Source organism: Elephantulus edwardii, unplaced genomic scaffold (assembly GCF_000299155.1).
Source record: "Elephantulus edwardii isolate Elephantulus edwardi_28Jun2011 unplaced genomic scaffold, EleEdw1.0 scaffold00057, whole genome shotgun sequence".
Taxonomy (NCBI): domain Eukaryota; kingdom Metazoa; phylum Chordata; class Mammalia; order Macroscelidea; family Macroscelididae; genus Elephantulus; species Elephantulus edwardii.
In genome coordinates this window covers 10393882-10417622 of record NW_006399807.1, presented here as the reverse complement: position 1 = coordinate 10417622, position 23741 = coordinate 10393882, and the positions used below count along the sequence as shown (strand labels likewise).

At 43.1% G+C, this 23741-nt stretch overlaps 1 protein-coding gene across 1 annotated transcript; it reads right to left on the bottom strand.

The window, feature by feature from the left end:
• Window positions 1-1702: 1702 nt before the first annotated feature.
• Window positions 1703-21103, bottom strand: SFT2D2 (SFT2 domain containing 2). Its single transcript, XM_006887406.1, has 8 exons — window positions 21041-21103; window positions 15561-15647; window positions 15261-15346; window positions 10188-10269; window positions 8396-8431; window positions 6840-6898; window positions 4416-4445; window positions 1703-1799 (listed from the first exon to the last, which is right to left on the bottom strand). Exons 1-8 carry the CDS (start codon window positions 21101-21103, stop codon window positions 1760-1762), a joined length of 483 nt encoding a protein of 160 aa, XP_006887468.1. The 3' UTR covers window positions 1703-1759.
• Window positions 21104-23741: the final 2638 nt, after the last annotated feature.

Sequence of the window (23741 nt, the reverse complement as noted above, 5' to 3'; positions counted from 1 at the left end):
CAGCAGCTCTAAATAGGAGCCATGAACACTCCCAACCTCCTCCTTCCACCAGAGCCTCTCCAAAACTACACGGCCTTCAGAGGTTCTAGGATGGGGAAGGAGCCCACAAAGGCCTGAAGGTAGGTGAGACCTCCAGGTAGAAAGGACCTGGGAAGGCTGGCTCCTTCCCTCTGGACCCCTTCATGCTTGATTATACATTCTCAGTTCAAAAGAAAAGGCTTACAACACTGAGGTCTTGGCTGCAACAAAAGGGAGCCAAGACTTAGTAAATGAGAATGTTCAGCAAGCAGGCACAAGCAAGGAGACAATCAGTGGACAAGTGGTTTTGGTTTGAGGATGCAAAGAAGAAATAGCCAGACCGAGCAACCCATGGAAGACCAAAAAGACCCAGCAAAGGAGTACAAAGGCAAATCCAGGGATCCTGGAATGTCAAGAATTTGGCTGATCAACATAGGGCACCTGGATGGCCAGGCAGCAAAGAGCTAAAATGACACAGAAGGGTCCACTGAATAGCCCGTGGGACAAAGCTTTCAAAGGGTGATGGAGGCAAGGGAAAAGGCCCAGGCTTACAGATGATTCTTCAGAGACACACCAGAAAAGCAATGGGTCACAAAGGTCAGGGGACCCAGGCTCTGGATTAGCTCTGCCGCTGACTGGGCCTTGAAACAGATTAGTAGTTCCTTGGGGGCACAGCGAATGGAGGCTTCTGCTTTGTCAACAGGCTCTCGTAAGGATCAGATATAGTTAGACACAGTAGCACTCTGCACATGCTGAAGCATTTCCCCCACACACACCCAGCCAGGGTTTCTAGCACAAGCTGAAGTGCAAACGCTGGGCTGGGGATGGACACTGGGCAAGCATGTCTATGTCCTCGTGACATGCTACTGGCCCCACTCCAGGGCAGAACGGAAAATCTCCTTAAAAGCAAATATTTCTAAATAAAGGGAGGGAACCAAATAAAGAACCGCAAGTTACTTCGCTTCCTGTATCCGCTCTTGGACAAAAGGAAGCAGTAGTGTTTTGCTGCTGCAGCTACTTTCTCTCTCAGTCTAGATCCAGAAAATCGTGGGTAAAGATATGTGTGGGGTTTGGATGAGGGAAGAGAGAGGACTCAGGAGCAAAAGCATATGCACTGAATGGTGTAAAAAAAAAAGGCATTTGAAAGTCAGGTGTGGAATCAGAACAGCAAGAGTGTTGAGGTTCAGATTAAGAAACAACACCTATTCACAAAAAGTGCTCATTTTCTGCTTCACTCCAAGCCAGGCTTTCCTCAGGTAGGCTTGCGAGCTGCTGCTGGTAGGCAGAATCACTTTTGGGTGTCCATGCTGTGAGGAAGTGGTGATGGACTATCAGCCCATCTCGTGGCCAGAAACTCTGTTCCTTATTGTTGGATTTCTGCAGTCTCACAACGGGGCTGCCGGCTGTCACCTGGGAATCACTGGCTCCCAAAGCTTATCTGCTGCTTCTTAATAAGGCCTTTATTTATGAAGATTCAGTGGACACCCTCCAATGAGGAAAGAGACGCAAGAGGAAGACTCCACTCCATGATACAGAACCACCTCTCACACCACACCTTAGACACTTGGGTTTAGGAACATACCATCACTGCTAAAAAGCAATGTGTGATTCATTAAGTAACACGTTTGCTGCAAGCTAAAAGGCACGTGTCTGTAATACAGAGGTTTAGAAAATATTTACACAACTGTCCACCAGCCTCCATCCAATGTGCCTCCCAAAGCTTTGCAAAACTGGCCAGGTGTTAAGCGAGACATGTAGTAAAACACTTCTTCACAGCATCCCTAGGGAAAAAATAAAAAAACACAAAGATGGGTCAGATAGTTTAACCTCAAATAACTCCAGCAAGTGGTAAACATCCTCCATTCAGTCGGCTGGGCACATAATGTGAGCAGAAAGAGCCCCACTAGGGGTCAGATCCACTTAACATCAAGCCTCAGCTACCATATTTACTAGTAACATCTTCAGGAAAGTCTGTATCTTGCTTTGAGTTTCAAATTCCTCATTTGTAAAAGGATGCCACCACCTATCCTAAAGACCAGCTATAGAAATTAAGACAGTACATGACAGAGTTGTTGTTGCTGTTAGGTTCTGTTGCGAATAGTCAACAGCGACCTTATGAACAAGAGATCTGAACCCTGTCCTGTCCTGAGCCATCCTCAAAATCTCTAACACACTAGAGCCCACTGCATAGTCAATATGTCAATCCACCTAGCTGAGGGCCTTCCACTCCTTTGCCATCCCTGCCACCTTTCCAAGCGTGATGGCTCTCTCCTAGGAACATATTAGCAATATTCCCAACGTACATGAGATGAAGCTTTATCATTTTTGCCTCCAAAGAACATTCTAGCTGTACTTTTTGCAAGAATAAATGTTTAATAAGGGGTAGTTAGTGAGCATTATAACTAGAGTCCCTTGTTAGTGCAAACCATTAATGCACTCAGACATAGATAAATATTACATGCAAGAGTTCTGTGATCAAATATCATCAAGAAGCAGGTTAAGTAAAATTAGGTAGGTTCCTTGGTGCCAGACTTTCCAAATCTTTTCATAGGTTATGTGCATTATAAACCAGCCCAAGGCAGACAATGTGGTTCACTTCTGCACAGCTTTTTCAGGAACTCTAATGCTATCCAGGTTCAGAGAAAGGAGAAGATCCCCAACAAGAAACAAATGGACTGACAGTGACTGTAACAATGGGCTGGAACTTATCAGAGATGGGGAAGATGGCACAGGACAGGGCGAGGGTCAGATCCACTGTTCACAGGTTCTCTGTGAGTTATAGCCGACTCAATGGCATCTAACAGCAACAACAACACCCAAGAACTGTATTAAAGTACAGTGCCCATTCAGGGGTGATATAATGCTTCATACCACACTTGATAATGTTTTGTTGTCAGTATTTCAAAATTCTCAAGCATTCTGAACAAGAAAATACATTTTCATTTTGCACTGGGTCTCACAAATTAATTAGCTGGTCCTGACACCAAGATATAACATAGATAGAAGATACAAAATAAAATGTTAGCTGGTTGATAAATCTCATTGATTGCTCAAATATCACGAACACAGGCTTACTGCAGATAGAAATCTTATCTTTCAGGCCACGTCTATTCATACTCTTCTCGAGTAAACAAGTAAACAGCCCCCAAAACTGACTGGGTCAATTGAGAGTATTTCTATAGTGTTAATCTCCTACACAATATCCTAAAGCCACCCACTGCCTTCCACTTGATGAGCTTGTCAAGGTCTCATCCATTCACTCTCCAGCACCTTCATGTCAGTCAGCAGCCTGTTTAGGACAGAGGGTATGTAAGACTGCACCATCTTTTGTTTTCTTAGCACAGTTAAAGCAAAGCTTACTTTTAGTTAACAGGCTAATAACAGCCCTAGTTAAAGCCTCAACTGCTAATCCAAAGGTTGGCAGTTTGAATCCACCTAGCAGCTCCATGAAACAAAGAACAAGCAAACTGCTCCCATAACGATTACAACCTTAGCCTCCCCAGCATATTTCAAGGGGGGGAGGTCCGTCCCTTTAAGGATGTAACTTTCTAGTAAATCTATCTTTTAACATTTTAACTTCAAAAGAAAAAAGGACTACAGTCTAGAAAACCTATGGATTAATTATCCATCATATCACAGGGGGTCATTATGAGATGGCACTGGCTCAGGTAGCATCTAACAAGAAGGGTAGAAAATACTAGTTATGCTGTGACAGAGTGGGAGGAAAGACCATGTTGTTTCAGTGAGAGTGCTTATTTTAAAGTAGTTTGAAGGGTCAGAACCTCAAAGCTGCCAGGGGCCTCTTAGATGCTCTGCTTTAACCTGCTCTGTTTGGTACATGCTTTAATATAATGACTGTTTGTTGTCACACTGGTAATTAGGAATCCCTGGTCCTCCAGAGTCCTAGTCCCATCTCCTTGGCCTTTGTCTGAAACTCTCCCATCAGTGAGATATGAAGGGGGATCCCACAAAACACAATTTGATATACCTCCATCTCTTGCTCAGTGACAGTGACCCATTTAAAAAAAAATGCTACTCAGAACTTCAAATTAAAAGATTAAAATAATAATAAAGGCCACAAATGGATTACACATTGCAATAGCTATTTCACAATTTCACTGTATTAGGAAATGGTGGGCCTGAGTCAACCCCCTACCCTATCGTTAGTAGTATAATTTGTTGGGAGTGAATCAGGGTGAGGAGGGACACAGAGAGAAAAGCATCGTGAGTTGGGGAAATAAGGAGCCTTGTTTACTACTCTATAAAACAGACATGCAGCACTTGTCTTAAAGGACTTGAATAAGGATAAAATAGCACTTCTCTGAACTAAAAAACTTCATGCAACCATAATATCATCCACAATTACTGACATTACAGTTCTAAATGTATAGTCTTACCTTGCAAATGGTATGAAGGAAAGGCTGTACCTAAATGAAAACCAAACAAAAGATCAAAACCAATGAAGGGAGCACAAGATTACACCTATTTCTCACCTACCAACAATCTCATTAGCAGACCTTTTGTACCTTCATTCAAGAGTCAAAGAAACCTACTATCTGTTTTGCACATTGATGGCATATTGGTTAGGAATGCTGAGGTGCGATGGTGTAAGAGGAACATAGCTGCGCCATGACTCTAAGTGGTCTGCCAGGTATGTAATGATGTAGTCATTCTCGTTTTTGTGACCGTCTTCCCTTTTTACATGCTAATTTTCCAATAACAACCTGGTCTTTGGAATCTAATTAACTGAGTGTATGCCGTGGAGAGGGTTTCTGACCTGTAAGAGTATCTGTAGTGTTTTACTATGCAAATCCTCTCCCTTCAGACAGCATGTTCACACAGGCACACACATTAACCACCACCCACTATGCCTGATATATGGGTTGGGAGGGGAAGGGACTGTCATCTATGGCTGTAGAGAGATGGCAAGTCTCCCTGTAGAAAAAGCCTCTGTGACTTAATTCTCATCAAGCCACTTCTTTAACCAAATTATCTAGCAATCCCCAAAGCAGGCATATTCCAGCTAGCAGAAGCATATAAACCCTGTTCTAAAATAAAACCCAGATCAGTCAACCGCAAAAGAATATAACTTTAACCCAGTGAGGTAACTTTTACTGCTCTGTTGCTTTTCACTATTTTTTTTAAAAAATAGGGGGGAAAGACCACCAAAAAAAAAAAAAATCAAGAAAACACTACCAACTACTTTATGAATTAATATTTATCAAAGCTATGATTTTTCAAAATCCAAACCCATTGACAGTTTGGTGAAGGCAGTCTGGTTCAGCCAGAAAAGGCCCATGTGGTCTCTAAAGGACCAGGCACAGTGCATCAGGCATAAGGTAGTCAGTACTAACTTACTCATGGAATCCTTACTTTAGCCATGAAATCTAACTATGTTGCTAAGTAAGGAGTCAGTGTATACAGTGGGATGGGCTTCTGAGCTACAAGAGCATCTGCAGGAAATATAGTTGGTTTCAAAGTCATTTTATGCATACCACCATCCATTTGAATGCTAAACCTTTGAAAACCGGCTTCAAAATAGATCTCTAAGCTAAGGAGACAAGGGTCTGGATGTGTGTGAGCCAATTTCTTCACACAAAGGAAAATTAAAATATAACCACGAGCCATCAAACCTCTTTCAGAATCTACTACTAAAATATGCTTATCACATTAACATCAGACCATTATTATTCTTCTCATCTTACAATTAGCATGTACAAAAAAGCTCCTTTATTTATGAACATGGCAAATCTCCAAAGGCATTTTGAATGTACATTCATTCAAATGTCCAGCATTATAAAAGGAGATGAAGTGGGCAAGTTGTTCTCCCCAATAAGAGTGTAAATGATGCTTTAAAGCTTTATACCTTTGATGGTCCACTTCTCTTTACGAATACACATTCTATCAAACCTGTTCCTCTCAAAATAGTCAGGCTGTTTCTACACTGTTCTAGTAGACAGCATCCCATGACAAACGCTGAAATTCTATAGCAATGTCTAAGCAATTAAGAGACCATACCTGCCAGTGCCTCTCTCTTTAGGGAGAGGCCTGGTCCAAAGGGAGTCTCACCTCCAACCCAAAGGCTGTACCTCTCTGGTGGTTCCAATCCACCAGTGGCTCCAAGGGAAAAACAACCAACATCCTCCCGGGCAAATTACAGCCTCCAAAAGCCCACTAAAGGGTCAGCTGTAAGTCAGTTTCAAGGCAGTGAGATAGGTCCGAGTCTGCAGGAACAAGCCTCCTGTCTTTTCACCATGTTTGGCCCTTACGTGTGCATCCCTTTGTCTTCAACTGAATTAGCAATAAATTAACAAGCCACCAGGATATATGCTGACCCTCGCCAGCTTCCCATTTTCTCAGGCACTGTTCTTTTCACCCTGCTGAAGATTCATTTTCTGCACTTCTGCCTAATGACTCATCCCATCACAAGGGTGACACTCTTTCTTACCACTTTCCTTTTTCCTTACTGCCTATTTCAGTCACAAAGCTCTTCATTCCAGCTCTCAGAATACTCTCATTGTCTTGCACTTCCTGGACATGATTGGTTTAATAACATATACAAAAGCCTCTCAAAGTCAACCAGGAGCCCAGAAAACCAGTAGCGGCAGCAAATAAAAAGATTCCCCTGAGCAAAAGACCACTGATGCCATCTATTGGCAGCGGGCCAAGCTGACAGGCTGTGTAGGAGTGTCACGTCGCTGGCATCACTGAGACTGTCCTGGCTTCTTAATCCTTCTGCCTACAGCATGTAAGCCTCTGTCTCCTTCAACTTCCTTGGCCAGAAATCTAATGAGGGAGAAGCTACTGAAAAGGTTACTTACCACGTCATGGCCAGAGACTGCAAAATGCAGAAGATGAGGGCGAGTCCTTTGTTTTTCCACTGCAACAAAAACAGTATCACGACATGAAAACACAAAGTAAGGCAAGCAAACCAAATGCACAAGATTGTTCACGCCAAGCACAAAGTAAGGCCAGCAAACCAAATGCACAAGATTGTTCACGCCATTGTTATTCTTCATGAAACACCCCCCTGCTCCAGTATTGAAATATCCAATTATCAACCCCAAGTAGAATAAAATCATGTGCCATAGTCATATACAGGGATGCTAAATAGCAATAGGAAGAAGCTATTTTTGTTACTATTCACTGTCATCCAACTGACTCTGGCTCACAGTGACCCTATGACCAAACAGATCGATCCTGCCCTAGCCTGGGCCATCTTCACAATACCCGAGAGGCTCAAAGCCACTGATGTCATGTCAATTCATCTCACAGAGGCTCTTCCTCTCTTTCACTGAGCCTCTACCTTTTTTTTATTTTAAATTTATTTTAATGAAAGTTTACAGAGATTTGGGATTTACATTCATTCACTGTTGCACTTTTCTCTCTGCCCACCCCTCCCCACCCCCCCAATTTGCTTTTCTTTTTGAAAATTAAAGGAAAAATTCTTTCACTGTTATTCAATCCCTCCCTCCAAGTCCACTCCACTATGCTACCTTCATTCTGGACTCCTGTCATGACAATAACATCTTATCATATATACCTTTTAAACAATTTTCTCCCTCATCTGTTTCAAGGCAGTATATACTATTTATCCCATCTTCCTCAGTCTCCCCCCAAACCCTATGTCAGCTCTCTTTTATAACAGTGACATTATGCCGTATTTGTCTTTTTGTGACTGAGATATTTCACTCAGCATAATGTCCTTCAGGGCCACTCATTTTGTGTAATATTTCATGAGTTCCTTGTTTTTCAGACCCTCTACCTTTCTAAGCAAACAATTACTTGGTAGGGTATGTACCACTGAGTCAGAACAGCCTCACAGGTGACCTGGCAACAGGTTTTCAGAGGCAATAAATCACACCAGAGGAGACTGCTTTTCCCTGAAGAACAGCTAGTGGATTTGAACCGCATGTCTTTGGGTTGACAACGCAGCTTTTTACCACTGAGCTACCAGAGTTCACTAACAAAATAAATTTTATAAATATGGTCAAAGATAGAAATAAAAAAGCACATACTTTATTGCCTGTTTCAAATATAAGCAACAGTAATCTCTGATATTAGAAAAAGAGCAATGACACCCTATTGAGGGGGTTGTTGTTAGGTGTCCTTGCCTAAACTATAACTGTCACTGTATCAATCACCCATCTCATTGAGGGTCTTCCACTTTCTCTGACCCTCTACCTCCCCCACAATGATATCTCCAGTGATGACTGGGCTAGGACACACTACTATACTAGGAATGTTGCAATCACTTGGTAAAAACGCCTTCAACTATAGCCTTAAGTGGGCACTGTCATACTTCAATTTAAAAGAGAAAGTGTGTATAGCATGTACCATAAATCAGCAAAATTAGGGAAAAATAAAATACACTTACCCAAAAGGCAGAACACAGAGTAAGTACCAAACACAACTAGAATGAGAAATGAAACATTCAATTAATTATCATAATGACAACACAGCAAGAAACAAACAACTCAGGATTACCACAGCAGCCAACCATCTTCTTTCATTATAAAACTCCCTGTCCAAGCACACAACAGGAGACTGGAAATGTCTGATAATAAAATTAACACCCCCGTGCAATCAAACTGACCTGCAGTGCAATCAAACTGATCTGGAAGGAAATTATATAGACTAGGGAAAGAAAGATGCTTATCTTAAAAGTTGACCAGGACTCTGCAAGCAAAATAACATGTCTAATACACCAATTTTTTTTTTTTCAATCAAACATATACTGATGTTTGGCACAACCAATACAAATCTCTCTTGCCAAACACTAGGAAGTCCCTTAGTGCACAGGGTGTACGAGGACAAAGGTTAATAGGAGATGTTATTCTCAAAGTCAGTGTGTCAGTGTGATCTGTTTACATGTCACTTGACACTTCCCCTAGGTCTTATCTTAGAAAGTCCTTTGTAAAGAGCACTGCCAGGTCATCTACATCCTGGGCTGGCTAAGAACAGTGGATGCCTGAGCCATCATTCCTACCTTCCAATCCATGGAATGAACTACTCGACAAGGATGCTTAAGCATTTCCTCTGTGCCCATCACTGTGCCCAAGGTTCTAAAGAGATCTAAAATGGTCACTGTTATTGAGGTCATGTGTCGTCTAGTGAGAGCCAACTCACAGATGACCTTCCAGTGGGTTTTCAGAGCCTGTAAATCGTGTGGAAAGAGACTGCCCACTTTTCTCCCTCAGAACAGCTGGTAGATTCAACTGCATGCCTTTAGGTTGGCAGGGCAACTGCTTGACCACTAGGCTACTAGAGCTCCTATTTGAGCAAATGAAATTAATGATAATATTAAGTTCCAAGTACTGAAACACTGTGCATTGAACACGAGTCTAGAGATCTTTATAATGGTTCAAAGGCAGCTATTCCAACAGAACACAGTCATGATGATGGATCCTGTAGAGAAGAGATGGGCTTCAAGGATACTAATGAAAACATAATAAATACGGCTCCAAGGTCATAACAATGAGGAAAAGAGAACATCTTACAAGGCTGGATAACCAGTCCAAGGAATAAACCCCGTGTTTACAAGTGACACCCTCTAAATTCTGCCTATATGTTTCAATCAGCACCAGCTCGCTTACAATATTATCAATTTAGCAAGTTTGACCAAACACCACCTCTAGAGGTGCTGTAAGGAAGCTCTGGCAGCTTAGTTGTTAAGGAACTGTGCTGCCAACACAAAAGTACATGTTTTGGATCCACCAGCTGTTCCACAGGAGGTAGACAACCTCCTCCTATGCAATTTACTGCTTCTGAAAACCTGCTGGAGAGTCAGCTATGAATCGGTTCCAACTTGACTGTACACCATCACCACCGTAACAACAGAGGTGCTCTCCAAAGCTAAACAGGCAATACCAAGCACCAGTGGAAACAGGAAAGGGGTCATTACTAAACGAAGAACGTTCTCTTTCACAGTGATGTAAAAATGTAGCAGTAAGTCAAGAGGAAAAAAAAGAGGTTCTTGTGTGGGATATTTTTAAAGCTTTATTGTGATTTGGGTAAATGTTTACAGAGTAGATTGATTTTCTATTCAATCATTCACTCAGTTTATTTTATGAAAGAAATTCATCCTTAGTTTTAAGAGGGGAAAAAATTTCCGTACAGAAGAAATAAAAGCTTCCAGTCTTAGCAGCCCAGCTAAAAGGAGATCTTACCAGCATCACAATGGTTGCTATTAAACGTGTAGGCTCAAACATTCGCTTTAACTGTTTCATTGGTCCCATGAGGAAGATGGTGCTGAGAAAAAACACACACGTTATTCAGAACAGAACTACAATTAGGCACACTGCATCAATTCTCTACTGGCTCCCCACGATTACCCGTGGCAATTATAGCAGCTGAAACTTGACAAGCTCTTACTCTGTGCCAGGCACTGTGTTTAGGGCTTTCTGTGCTCATCTAACCCAATCACCTCAGTGGTAGGAACAAGTACTATATGATTTTACAGAGGAAGAAGCTCAAGTCCAGAGGGACTAGTTATTTATCTGTGGCCACTTACAGGTAGGCTACAAGTGCATGCTGGCACTATGCAGAAACCACTGCCTCACTCTTTTGAGAGTCACCTGCATGACAATCTAACCATGGAAACAAGTAAGTCAAAAGTGAGCTCAAGTAACTCACGTTTTAAAGGTTTATACTTTTAAAAGTACAGTATTTTGGTTTTCTTTATGAATAATTCTTTGTTTTTTCTTTTTATTTGAGTGAAGGTTTACAAATCATATTGGTTTTTCATGCAATCATTCACAGCCATTTGTTTTAGGGGTTTTTTTCTACTTTATTTTTTGTTATTTTTCTTTTGTTTTCTTGTTCTATTTTTTTGTTGTTGTTGTTAGTCACTTTGTTTTATTCCTAGCCATCAGTCAATAATGTCTAATCAATCCCTTTTAGCATATTACCTTTTCCTTTACCCAACTTAACTATTTATTCATTTTCATAAGTAATTCTGATAATAATATGGCCTATTATTTGCTGAGACCTCTAATGACCTAGTAAGTAAGAAATTGCCCAGCCAATCTAAAACAAAAGTTCAAATCCATCAGATGCTTCACTGGAAAAGATGGACAATCTCCTGCCATGTGATTTACAGCCTCTGAAAACCACTGAAGGGTCAGCTATAAGTCAGTTCCAACTCCACAGCAAATTAATAACATCATTTAATGATTTTCCTAAATGCCAGCTAATCAGGGAAATTACCTCATTTCTTTCCCTCAACAATCCAGAGTCAAATATTCTTACACTTATTTTAGAGATGGAAAGCGGAAACTTATACGAGGTCAGAAAGCTAGGAATTCAAAGAGCCTGCACTCAAAACTCATTCTGATTAGATATCAAAGCTCTGAAGCATGTCACCAGAGTGCATCCTATTATGAATAATCCTTAGAGAAGTAGGCAGACACACCTAACACAAGCCCTAAAGGAAGAAGATTTCAATACGAGAGGGAAGAGGGTAATCAGGAAAATATTCAAAGAGGGGACTTTAGCACAAAGTCTTGACTCTTGACAAATGAACAAGTACACGCAGGGGAAGTGCCTATGGGTGGCACTGTGGACAGGAGCCTTTATAAAGGCACAAAGACGGGAGGGGAAATCCAAGCTCAGCCTGGCTAGGAAGCAAAATTGGGGTGAAGCTCAATCTCAAAGGATCTCTCATAAACACTGGAAAGTTTAAACTTCACTTGCAGAGAAGGAACAGGGAGCCCCTGAAAGGGGTTAAACCAACTGCCAGGGAGCCTATTCTGACACACAGAGGCACTAGAGGACAGAGCAGAACTTCAACATGGGGTTTCCACAGGAGAAGCAGACTGCCATAGCACCCTCCCACAGAGCAGCTGGTGGGTTCAAATTACCAAGCCTCCAGTCAGCAGCCAAAAGTGCCATAACCAGTGCATCACCACAGCTCCCAAATAGGGTTAAGAGGGTGGTAAATGAGGCCCTAAACTGGAGGAGAAAGATGATGAAAGGGAGGAAAATGAGAGGTGACACTAACTACACCTGAGACCCACCCCCCTCAGGTATAGCCTTCTCTAAGAAGTCATCTCTGACTTCTCCGATTAGGTGAGATGTCCCTCCCTGAGCATAATTTCAGGTCACATCCTATCGTCATGCACATGTCTATCTGCACTGCATACCAGGAAGTGCCACTGCAGCAAGGACCACACCTTACTTGGCCTTAAAGTCTGAGACCAGAATCAAACTAAAATGTCACTGCCAACAAGTCAACTCTAGCTCAGAGCGACCCCTACAGGACAGAGTCAAACTGCTCCATTGGGTTTCCCAGGTTAGAACTTTTTTTACCTTACACCAACATTTTTAATGTAGAAGTGTGTATGCTGTTGTTGTTGTTGTTGCTATTAAGTATCTACAAGTGGGAACCAGCTCATAGCTGATCTTACAGTGGGCTTTTACAGGCAGTAAATTACAAGAGAATTGACTGCCCATCTTTCACCAACAAAGCAGCTGGTGGATTCAAATAGTGTACCACTGGAATGACAGTGCAACTGCTTACCACTAAGCCACCAGGGCTCCCTGTACACTAAGGAATGAGAGGAAACGCAGGCATTAAAAACCAGAAATGTATCTAACAATTTCATACACAGTCATCATTGCTTATGTGTGCACTTCTATGTGCATATCCACACCAACCCCAGAAATAAATTCTGCATAGTTGTCCTATCTTTATTTCTCTATGTATTCTGAGGCTCTGGCTGACCCTCCAACTCCTTCTATTATTACTCATTTAGTATTGCTTTTGCCTTCCCAAGCTATAACTCTTAATGGAGCAGACTGCCTCATCTTTCCCTTGCAGAATGGCTGGTGGGTTCAAACTGCTGACTTGCAGTTAGCAGCCCAGCACTGAAGCCATCTAATCATCAGGCTCTTAAAGAACAAGAACAACAAAGTGTGACAAATGCTTTCTAATGAGTGTATGAGTCAATTAGAAAGTAATAGTCACCATGGGGACAGAGCTAGGTAAGAAGTTAATAAGCCATAGCGGTCTTTTTCACCATCTTGAACAAGGCCATATTGGCTGGCTATACACAGGGTCTCCTGAAACAGAGGAAGCACATAGGTCTTCCTGTAAATGAAAGTGTTTATACCACGGACTACTAACAAAACAAACAGGTCCATCCTGGAGAGAGTGAAACCAGGCTGCTCCTTGGAGGCAGAGTCTGAAGCTCTGTCCAACATACTTTGGGCATGTTGCAAGGAGGGACCAGTCCTTGGAGAAGAACATTATGCTTAGAAGGGTGGAGGGACAGAGAAGAAAGGAAAACCCTGGTTGAGATGGACGGACTCGGTGACTGTGGCATAATGGGGGTACGTGTCTAAGACAATGAAGTTGGCTCAAGACAGAGAACATCTTAGAGCTGTTGTACACTGGGTGGCTATGAGTCAGAGTTGACACAACACTACATAAGAACAACATGCCTAAGATTAAACTGATCTGTAATTCAAGAGATGGACTTGTGCACACAAAGCAAAGAACATCACAGTGACTCCTGAAAGCAAGTCCAACAAAATGCTTCAAATTCTGAAGCATTCTTTCCGTCAAGACTAATGTTGCTGTTAAGTGCCGTCGAGTCACAGGCGACTCATAGCGACCCTATGAAGGAGAGTCCTTGACGCTTGGGTGCCTTTCATCCCCTCTCCAAGTTCATAGGGTTTCCGGAGGCAAGCTATTATGGAAGTGGACGCCACTCCTCCTTCCACGCTTGTTCAATCGGGGAGCTCCACCCCACTCTCAGTCCGCATTGTAGCCAACCATTAACGCATTTGACACATCCGTGTCACAGTGTTCAGCCTCACAGCAACCACAAGTGACCATGGGACAGCAACTTGTACACCAGGGCTATACGACCTAGAGGAATGTCTGAACAAAAACAATGAAAGACTGTCCTGAGGGCTGCGAACTAAAAGTCACCCACCTTTGTGTCAAGACTAATAGCACACTATTAATCAGAAGCCTCAGATCAATGTAATCCCAGATGCTTAACCAGCTGTGTAAATCCATGCTTTCTTATTAACCGCTCCGTATTCTATGGCATATAAATTCAATGATTTACTAGATTCTCCAGAGACTCAAACCCATCAGGGGAATGACTTAATGTGAATGTAGGTATGCAGGCAAACAGGTTTCTTTAGAAACTGATGTGCAAAGGATGAGGGCAGATGCAGAAGGATGCAGTCGTGCTGCCACTCCTGTGTTGGTGTTTTCATAAACACACCCCAGTGTGAAGAGTGCTCTTTTTATATTGACCCTGCAGCTTTCGCTGATTTGCGCGACCACCCATTTGCAATTAAGGTAGATGGAGACCAGAGGGAGCTAAGGTAATGGCTTTAAAAAGCCAACTTTGAGCTAACAACTCACAAGGCCAATGGATATACATTCTAAACAATGCTATATTCTTCAAGTGTTTAACATCAATGAAAATTAAGTAAATGAAACTGTTAGTTTGTTAAATAAATAAGTCACAGTGAGGAATCAAGTGGAAGGGAGCCTGGACTTCCAAATCTCTAAGGCCACTCATTGAGCTACATGAGAAGAAAAGATGATGGAGTTCTGGTTCCTGCAGGGAATTCAGGCTGGAAAGGCAGAAGCAGAGCCATCAGTATGCAGGTAGAGGTGAAGCAATGAATGTAAACGAGCTTGACTTGGGATACCACAAGCATTCAACAAGTGGGACAGAGTGCCCACACCTAGGAAGCACTCCACAAGACTCTGTACATAACCCAGCAGATACTCACTCCCCAGACAGTCTCAAACTAGTAATAACAAGGTTCAGCCACAATCATTAGCCTGGTGAGCTCTTCTGAAGTCATCAAACTGGTCTCTGACAGTGATGAAAGGATGACGAAGCAGAGAGTTGTGTTGTATTGTAAACCCTGAAGTTATTCAACGCCTCTGTACTTCAGTTCTGATCTATGTAAAATCATTCTTAGTAATATAATTCCTGCTTTTTCCAGGGGAGAAAGATAAACTAAGGTGTAAAAATGTTTTAAATGCTAAGATATCAATTCAATGTATTTAACAGCCTCTTCTCTCTCAAAATCTTTAAAACTGGTAGATCATCTTCCTTTGCCTCCCCCAAACCCAAGACACATCCATTTCCCCACCTAATAACTGGTCTTAGCTGGAAGAAAAAGAAATTGTTACCTCCCCAAACCCAAGCCACATCCATTTCCCCACCTAATAACTGGTCTTAGCTGGAAGAAAAAGAAAATGTTACCTCCCAAGTGATGCGATGTTACCGAAGGTATAAAACACTATGAAAAGGACTAGTCCCTTGCGAGGAACCCACAGCAGAAGAGTACCCTGCAAGTTAAAGAGAGTTTGCATGTGAACAACGTTTGTACCACGGCCACAAGACAAAACTCACAAAGAAAACCCAAGGAACCTCTACTTCCCTCTCCCTACCTCCTTCTTCCCTTATCCAGGCATCTCGGTGATGATCAAAGTAGGCAGATAAAAGGGAGATAAACTTTACCGAGGGCAGGGGAAACAACAGAAGAGTGGAAGGATGCCTTACCAGCAGTGAGCAGAGAATTCCTGTAACAAAACACGCAATGAAGCCTTTTATTCTGGTGCCCCAGCTTAACGAAGATGCCTCAACAACCTGAAATACATTTAAAAAAATAAAATTACATATATAAATATGCATATTTAAGTAACAAAATCAACGAGGCTCATAATGAAATTCTGAAGCAGTTGTTGAATTTATACTGAGGAAAGCAGGGGACTCAGAATCCAAGACAATCAGAGGTACAACAGACCTCACAAGAGGCAGAACACAGGTCCTTTACCCATATACAAGGACTCCTTACTGGCTGCTCCAGAGTCAACCTCGCCTCTGCTTGAACATTCTGGAGGTGGAAACCTCCAGCCTCAACACAGTCCATTTCACAAAAGGAAGACAAGACAGTAGATTCTAGAGCAAGCCAAAGCCTCACCACAGTCCAGTCAGGAGGAAGACAACTGGAAAGGCATGCGCTCCGCTCAGGCAATTCAGTCCACTGGTTGACCCCCCACTTCAAGCAACAGCAACAGTTCTAGGTTCCACACAGCATTTCTGGGACCTCAAAGGGTTGATCCTCACATCTTTGCAGGACTCTCATTCGCATCATTTACTCTTGGTGCAAATGTACTTACAGGGTGCTACCATGAAGTCCCCAGGAGGCTTAGTGGTAAGGAATTGTGCTGCCAATCCAAAGGTATGTGGTTCAAATCTACTAGCTGCTCCACAGGAGAAAGATAAGTAATCTTATGTGATTTACAGCTCTGAAATCCCACTGGAGGGTCAGTTATGAGTCAGTTCTGACTTAACATTAATAACCACCCTCCTCATGAGTCCAGTCATACAAGCGTGAAACAAATCCTAATAATTGACCATTATTCCAAGCTGCTTCTCTCATCATGCTTAATCCCTCTTCAGAGTAAAGTTCAAAGAAAAGTTATTTAAAAAAAAAATCTAAAACTCTTACTAACACTGGCCTAGAGCCCATGGGTATCTCCCTATGATTTTCTCCTACTCAGAGATGACAACCAAGTATCTGCATCAGAGGCCTTCTGTTCACACGGTGCAAGTGGGCACAGCTGCTGCTCTGAGCTGGGACTGGGCAGCTGCCACTGAAGGGCAGGCCAGGCCCAGTGTACCTGGTCATATGGCTCATTGTGTGTGGCCATCACAGCCTCTATCCAGTAGCATGATGAGAGCTGCCCACATTTCCATCCAGCTGGTGGCACACGGTATGCGGTGACAGAGGCTGCAAGAAGCACCAGGCAGGCAACTCCCTCAGCCTTGCCTGTCCCCTACTCAGGGTCTTGTTTTCAGTCCTGTTTCCAAGTGCTCCATCACATCAGAAGCTGAAAGAGGACGGGAGCTTCCCCAAGGTCTGGATTAAGAATCCACAGGGGACAGGTTAGGTTACCCAAAGGGCTTACTTCACACTCCACTTAATACATAAAATTGGGTTTGTGACACTGGAACCTACACAATACTTTCCTTATCATGTGACCCTGCACAGGAAGGCGCAATCAGGAAGGGTGACCTGAGTAGTGAGGAGAGAGGTAGCCTGGCAAATGGAGTACTTGGCTTCACATCAAGGAAAACCTCTTTCCTTAAGATTACCTAACCCCTCAGGCAGGGCCTTCCAAACTGAGCAATGTGATGCTGGGATCCGGCTTTACTGGCATCCAGACAATCAGGTTAGTCACTTCTGACTAGCCTTAGCCTCCCATCAAAGGAAGAAGAAAACCAAAAGTCAATGCCTGATCACTACTCAGAATCAACAGAGCTATTCAGAAAGATTCCACTTTTTTTCTTTTAAGAGAGAATAAACCAAATGAGCACTGCCTTAAATGCATTGTATTATATGCACTAAAGGGGATATAGTCAACAGGATGGTGCTTTTTCAGCCTTTATAAAAATCAAAATCACCAGCAATAGGAAACACCTGCAGCAAAAATATGTTTTCAGGTTCAACCTTCAGATAGGACAGCAACACTGATACTGCAAGTTTCTTAAGCGTTATCCTTTTCATCAAAAAAAGAAAAGGGTTCCTTTTCACTGAGGCTTTACATTCTGGTGGTGAGTTCTTTCACATGGACTTGGTCACAGGCAGGAGGAAGCAGCTGTTCCTCTTCTCCTAACTGGTCTCAAACAGTTATGACAACAAACTCCACTGACATGAAATGTCTCTCTAAGTTCCTGGTTGCTGGAAGATGTACTAGTGCACTTTCTGGAGATTGTTGTTATGTGCTATCGAGTTGGAAGTGACTCAAGGCTGACCCTGCAGTGGTTTTTCAGAGACTGCAAATCACATGGAAGGTGACTGCCCAACCTTCTCCCTGAGAGTTGCTGGTGGATTTGAACTGCTAGCCTCTGGGTTAGAGGCACAACTTCTTACTCACTAGGTCACCAGAGTGCCCTTTACGGAAATCAGAGTAGATAAAACTGTCCTTGGGTAGATTGGCTGGCTGACTGGCAGTTATGCACAAAAGTCTCTGACTCCAGGATACAGAGAGAAAAGGAGGGATCCTTGCCAAAAAAAAAGTAAAGCTAAGAAACAAGAGTTGGTAAGCAGAAGGTGAGACAGGAATGCTGCTTTATTCCTGTGCTTGAAAATTAAGCTTCAATCATACCTTCCTTGGGCTAGCATGCTTCATTAAAAAAACAGAAAACCTACACTTTCAAAAAAGGAAGTCTATTAAAACAAAAGCTCTAAAGTGTGTTTATAGGGAAAAGGTAGCAATTAGAAAACTCATCACGGAAAAAAAAATATTAAAAAAAATATATAAAAAAAAAAAAAAGAAAACTCATCATGAAGCCACCCTATACACAGAGATTTACAAGCAATTTTTTAAAAACATCTAATACATATGTAGGAGAAACAAAACTAGCATATTTTTAAGGTTTCCATGAAAAGATTTTTTTTATTTTTATATTAATTCTGAAGATATGTGAAGTCCAGAATAGGTGTCTGGTCAAAATACGAATTTGTATGTTTATTACTGCTTTGCTCACAATAGCAAAGAGGTAGAAATCAACCCAAGTGTCCATCAACAAACAAATGGATAGAAAAGCTGTGGTATAGTCATACAATGGAATACTATGCAGCATTGAAAAGCAAAGAACTCATGAAATATTATACAAAATGGGTGACCCTGGAGGACATTATGTTGAGTGAAATATCTCAGACACAAAGGGACAAATACTGCATAATGTCACTGTTATAAAACAGGACTGACATCAGGGTTGGGGGAAAACTAAGAAAAGGGAGGATAAATAATGTACACTGCATTGAAACAGATGAGGGAGAGAAGTGTTTAAGAGGGATATATAATTAGGTATTATCTGCATGACAAGAGTCCAAAATAAGAGCTGCATAGTAAAGTGGAGGGTGGGGGGTGGAAATGTTTTGGGGGGGTTCTTTTCAAAGAGAAAAGATAATTTGGGGGAGGGCTGTGCAGGGAGGAAAATGTGCAATAATGAATGAATAGAAATTAAAAAAAAAAAAACAATCCTCCAGCCTTGCCAGTCTCAAGACCCCAGGCAATGTGAAATAATCGAGCTAGTACAAACATGTTTTTAAGTCTCTCAACTTAACATATAAACTGAAGCCAGAAGGAACCCTGAAAACTAATTCAGCTAGCTACAAAATGCTTTCCAGAAGTTCAAGATTCTGAACGGGCCCCACAATGATGTACATAAACAGGTACCTATTTACAGAAAGAGGATGTTGACAGGATTTTAGATTAAGCAAGAAGTACTTATTTTTTTAATTCTTTTTTTTTTCTTACTCACTTAAAAACAGATTTAAAATAGGAGCTTGAAAGAAGTCCTGGTGAAACTGTGTAACATCAGTGGTTCAAATCCATCAGTCCTGCCAAAGAAGAAAAATGGGTAGCCTGCTCCCATAAAGGTCATCCTCAGGAACCTGACAGAAGGTCACCAGGAGTCAGAATCAATTAAAAACCAATGGGTTGGGTTGGGATTTGAGCCTGTAACACTTCAAAGCCCTTCACTCTGGCCAACACAGGCAATCAGTATTTAGGCAAAGTGATGTAAACATTTGTTTTTAATTTGTACATCATTCATTCTTAAGGATCTATCACTGTGTCATGATTTCCTAAATATATCCTACTATCAGCCCACTCCCAAACCCCACCTCCAAGAGTCTTAAAGAAGAGATAGTGTACTTCTTAAACCTCAAATGCTCAGGACCTTGCTGTCAACTCTCAACTCACCCACCGCTCAGAGTCAGAACCACCTAACAGTCAGCGACCTCCAGGGGGTTACTCATTAATCATCGCCAATTAGTAAGGACAGCAAAGTAAGGAGAACCTATAGAACTTCTGAAATGTCAAACATACATGTGTGTGTAGGTATACACAGAACCTGAATTCCCACAACATAGGCTTCCTATAGTCTCATTACTTCACAGTGACAAGTAAGGGAACAAGTTTTACAGTTTAGAAAGTCCATGGAGAAGCTAAAGGCTTCACAAACAAAACAGCCAAAGAATAAAACCTGGATCCTCAAATATGGGTCAAAGAAGCATGGTTAAGAAACTAGGAGAGACACTGCAAAGTTGTGGAAGAACTTCTCATCACCCTCATTTTACAGGGAGGGAAAGTAAAACCTAAAGAACATTGTCAAAAAGCAAAGGGAAACGTCATTGTTTCACCAGCGAAGGCAAACAAAAGAAAACGCTGGACGCATCCAAAAATAGGAAATAAAATGATCCTGCATAGTTCTAGAAACAGAATCAGGACACGAGATGCGACATTTTTGCTAGATCAGAAGCTTTCTGGTAAGCACAACAGTCATACAAGCTTGTAGGCTGAGGTCCCAAGTGTCTCCAGAGACTTTAGTGGGGGAAGTGAAGACGCAGAGCAACAACATGTGGTTCCCGCACTCGATGAGTCCACGGTTTCTCGGTGGATAGGATTCTACAACAAAGTGATGTGCACAAGACCGGTGGGAGTGTCACACTCCACTACGCAGCCTGGGCAGTGACCGGGCACGGGACACGGGGGCTGGGCAGCAGGCGCCACTGCCCGCCTGGTCTGCAGGGCTGCTGGGGCCCACAGCAGGCGCCGCCTGTCGCCCACCGGCCCAGATAGCAGGGGTTTCGACTCCCACAACGTCTTCTCCAGCGGAGAAAGAAGGAGGGGCGGGGGCCGAGGTGGAAGGGCTGAGAAGGCGCTGCACAAAGGAGTAAACAGTCTCCAGCCAGGGTGCAAAGTGCTGCGCCCAAGCGGCGGGACTGGGGCCCTCGAGGACCTGCAGGGGAAGACGGAAAGAAGAAGGGCTGCTTTCTAAGAAATTCTGCGAATCCTGCTTGGCGTCCCAGCCGCCATCAACAGGCGCTGGCGGAGGGTCATAGATGCCCGGACGCGACAGCCACAGCGCCCTCGGTGTCCGCAGAACCCCGGGCGGTGGGCGGCGCAGAGACCTCGGCAGAGGGCGCGGGGCGAGACGGGGCCGCGTGCGCCGGACGCACTCACCTCCGACAGGCCGCCCCGGTCCTCGGCGTCCTGCCCGCTCAGCACCTTCTTGAGCTTGTCCATCCCGGGTCTGGCGGCGTCGCCCCTCGCCCGCCACCTGTTGCGCTCGCTAACTCCACCGCTCTTCCGGGTGCTCTGCCCCGTCCCCGGCGCCCCGCCCCCAGACGCGGCGCGCTCCGCCCAGGTACCTGCCCACCTGGGCCCGGCCAGCACCCGGCATGCCCCGCGCGAAGCCGCCTGCTTTGCTGCTTTTGGTGTTAACCGGCTCCTGTTAGTTTTGGGAGGTGGTCAAGCTGGGAGAGTCGGGGGTAAAGGTCACCCAAAAAAGGCTTGGCGCCAAGTGTGCATACTGCAGGTCGGCTCAGCCCGAAGTGGCTGCCCTCACGGATCTTCTGTGATTCGCTCTACAAATGCCGAGTGCACGCGTGTGTGCACTAGAGAAACAAAAGACTGGCGCGGTGGTCCCGCTTGAGGGCCAATTCACATCGCACTCTGCAGACGCTTTTTAAAAAAAAAAAAAAATCGCTTACTACTACAGTGACTTTAACCTGTAACAGAGTTCGGCGGAAACTAAAACAAACTAAATTCCACTTGTTGTTATGTGCTGTCGAATCGCTTGTGACTCATAGCGACCCTATGTACAAGAACCCTAAACACTGCTCTATCCTGTGCCAACCTCTCCAACACACTCATTCCCACCACGCCAATCATAGAATCGATCCATCTTATCGAGGGTCTTCCTCTCCTGCGCCGTCCCTCCACTTTCCCAAACATGATGTCCCTCTCCGAGGACCAGTCCCTCCTTGCAACATGCCCAAAGTATGTCAGACGAAGCCTCAGAATCCTTGACTCCAAGGAGCATTCCGGCTTCACATTCTCCAGGACAAACCTGTTTGTTCTCCTAGCAGTCCATGGTATATTCAACACTCTTCTCCAGCACCACAGCTCAAAGGCATCAATTCTCTATCATCCCTATTCATTGTCCAACTCTCTGATGATGCATTGCACGTAATTGTGAAGACTAGCCTGGTCAGGCGCACCTTAGTCTCCAGCCCGACGTCATTGCTCTTCAGTACTCTTGAGAGGTCCCTCACAGCTGACTTTCCCAATGCATTTGTCTCTTGATTTCCTGGTTGCTGGTGCCAAGAATGTTGACTGTGGAGCCAAGTAAACTAAAACTATTAACTATCTGGATCTCTCCAACATCCATAATGATGCTACCAATTGGCCCAGGGGTGAGAATCTTTGTTTTCTTGATGTTGACTAGAAGGTGGAAGAAACGGGATTTGAGCAACATCTTGAACATCTTGAATGAGATTTGAGCAACATCTTGAACAAGCTGTAAGAACAAAGCTATAAGGAAAAAATAACAGGTTATTTTGAATAGCTTGTTTTACTGACCTCAAACCAGTTGTAACAATTCTTCCTTGGAAAATCTATTTACCCATGTAAATCTCTATATGGAGTCAGAGAACACTAGTTCAAATACAAAATTCTTTTTGAGAATGTCTGAAGAAAAACCCTGAGAGACTCAGGTGCACCCAACAACAGTGTCAGTTACATACAGCCTCTCCTTCCTTCCCCCTCCCCTACTCCCTGTCCTGACACACACAACTGGCATCAGTTAGGAAAACTAGGAATGCAGTGTCTGAAATGGAGACAATTTGAGTGTCTCCAAATGTTTGCTTGTTTAAAATTCTATAAACCAAGTAAGGGAATTAACACAGGATCCTATTCAAGTGGCTTATAAGGCTAATAGTGATAGGTGATACCATCTTAATGAAAACTCAAACATGTCTTGCTTTGTAATTTTAATTGGCACTCTACTTTGAATAGAAAACCGGTGGAATTGTCCTGTCAGCCCTAAGGCATGTGGTTCAAATCCACCAGCCACTGCACAGGAGAAAAATGTGCAGTCAACTCTCATGTGATTTACTGCTTCTGAAAACTCCACAGAGGGTCAGCTACGTCCCCGCTACTTGACTATACACAATAACTTTGAATAGGGAGTCCCTGTGAGGACCTGCATTGCAAACACAAAGCCAGCAAGTTAGATTCAAATCCATCAGTTGGCCTGCCTCTGAAAACTTCCTGGAGGGTCTGCTGTAAGTCGGTTCTGACTTGACCATACACAACCATCTTGAAGAGCAAAAACAGCTCAGGGAGTGAGTTCTTTTGAGCTGTTAACCAGAAAATCAAAAGGCTGGTGGTTCAAATCTACCAGCTTCTCCGATTGATCCATCAGCTGTGGGTTTGGTTTTCTTTTGGTTTGGCTTTGGGTTTTAACTTTGAATAACAAATACTTTTGCTTCCGCTTTTGCTTGAGGGATACTCCACCTTGTCCCTCTTATTTCATGCAGGGAAATTCACATTTGCTTTTCAAGATTTTTTCAAATATTAGGATATAGTAGAAAGATTACCCACATAGAATAATTAGAAGTTGCAACCCTCTTACCACTCCTTACTGATTGATGGCATTGATCAGTTTAGTTAATCTTTCTATCTTAGTTTTCCAGAATGCCATATGAAAATAGCACAAACTGGGTGTCTTTAAAAAAAACAGAAATGAATTATCTTACGGTTCTACAGACTAGAGGTCCAAGGATGTCAGCCTTGCTATTTCTTCTGGAGCACAGGAAAAGAAGCTGTGCTAGCCTCTCTCCTCACTGATGGTAATACCAAACATGCTTAGGTGTTCCTT

Bases quoted from the DNA above. Each gene is read 5' to 3' on its own strand.
- SFT2D2 (XM_006887406.1), bottom strand. From the start codon at position 21,103: ATGGACAAGCTCAAGAAGGTGCTGAGCGGGCAGGACGCCGAGGACCGG. The intron at 6,899-8,395 runs GTAAGTGTATTT...TTTTTGTTGCAG, and splicing joins CTCTGTGTTCTGCCTTTTGG to TGGAAAAACAAAGGACTCGC. The intron at 4,446-6,839 runs GTAAGTAACCTT...GTTTTCATTTAG, and splicing joins CAGTCTCTGGCCATGACGTG to GTACAGCCTTTCCTTCATAC.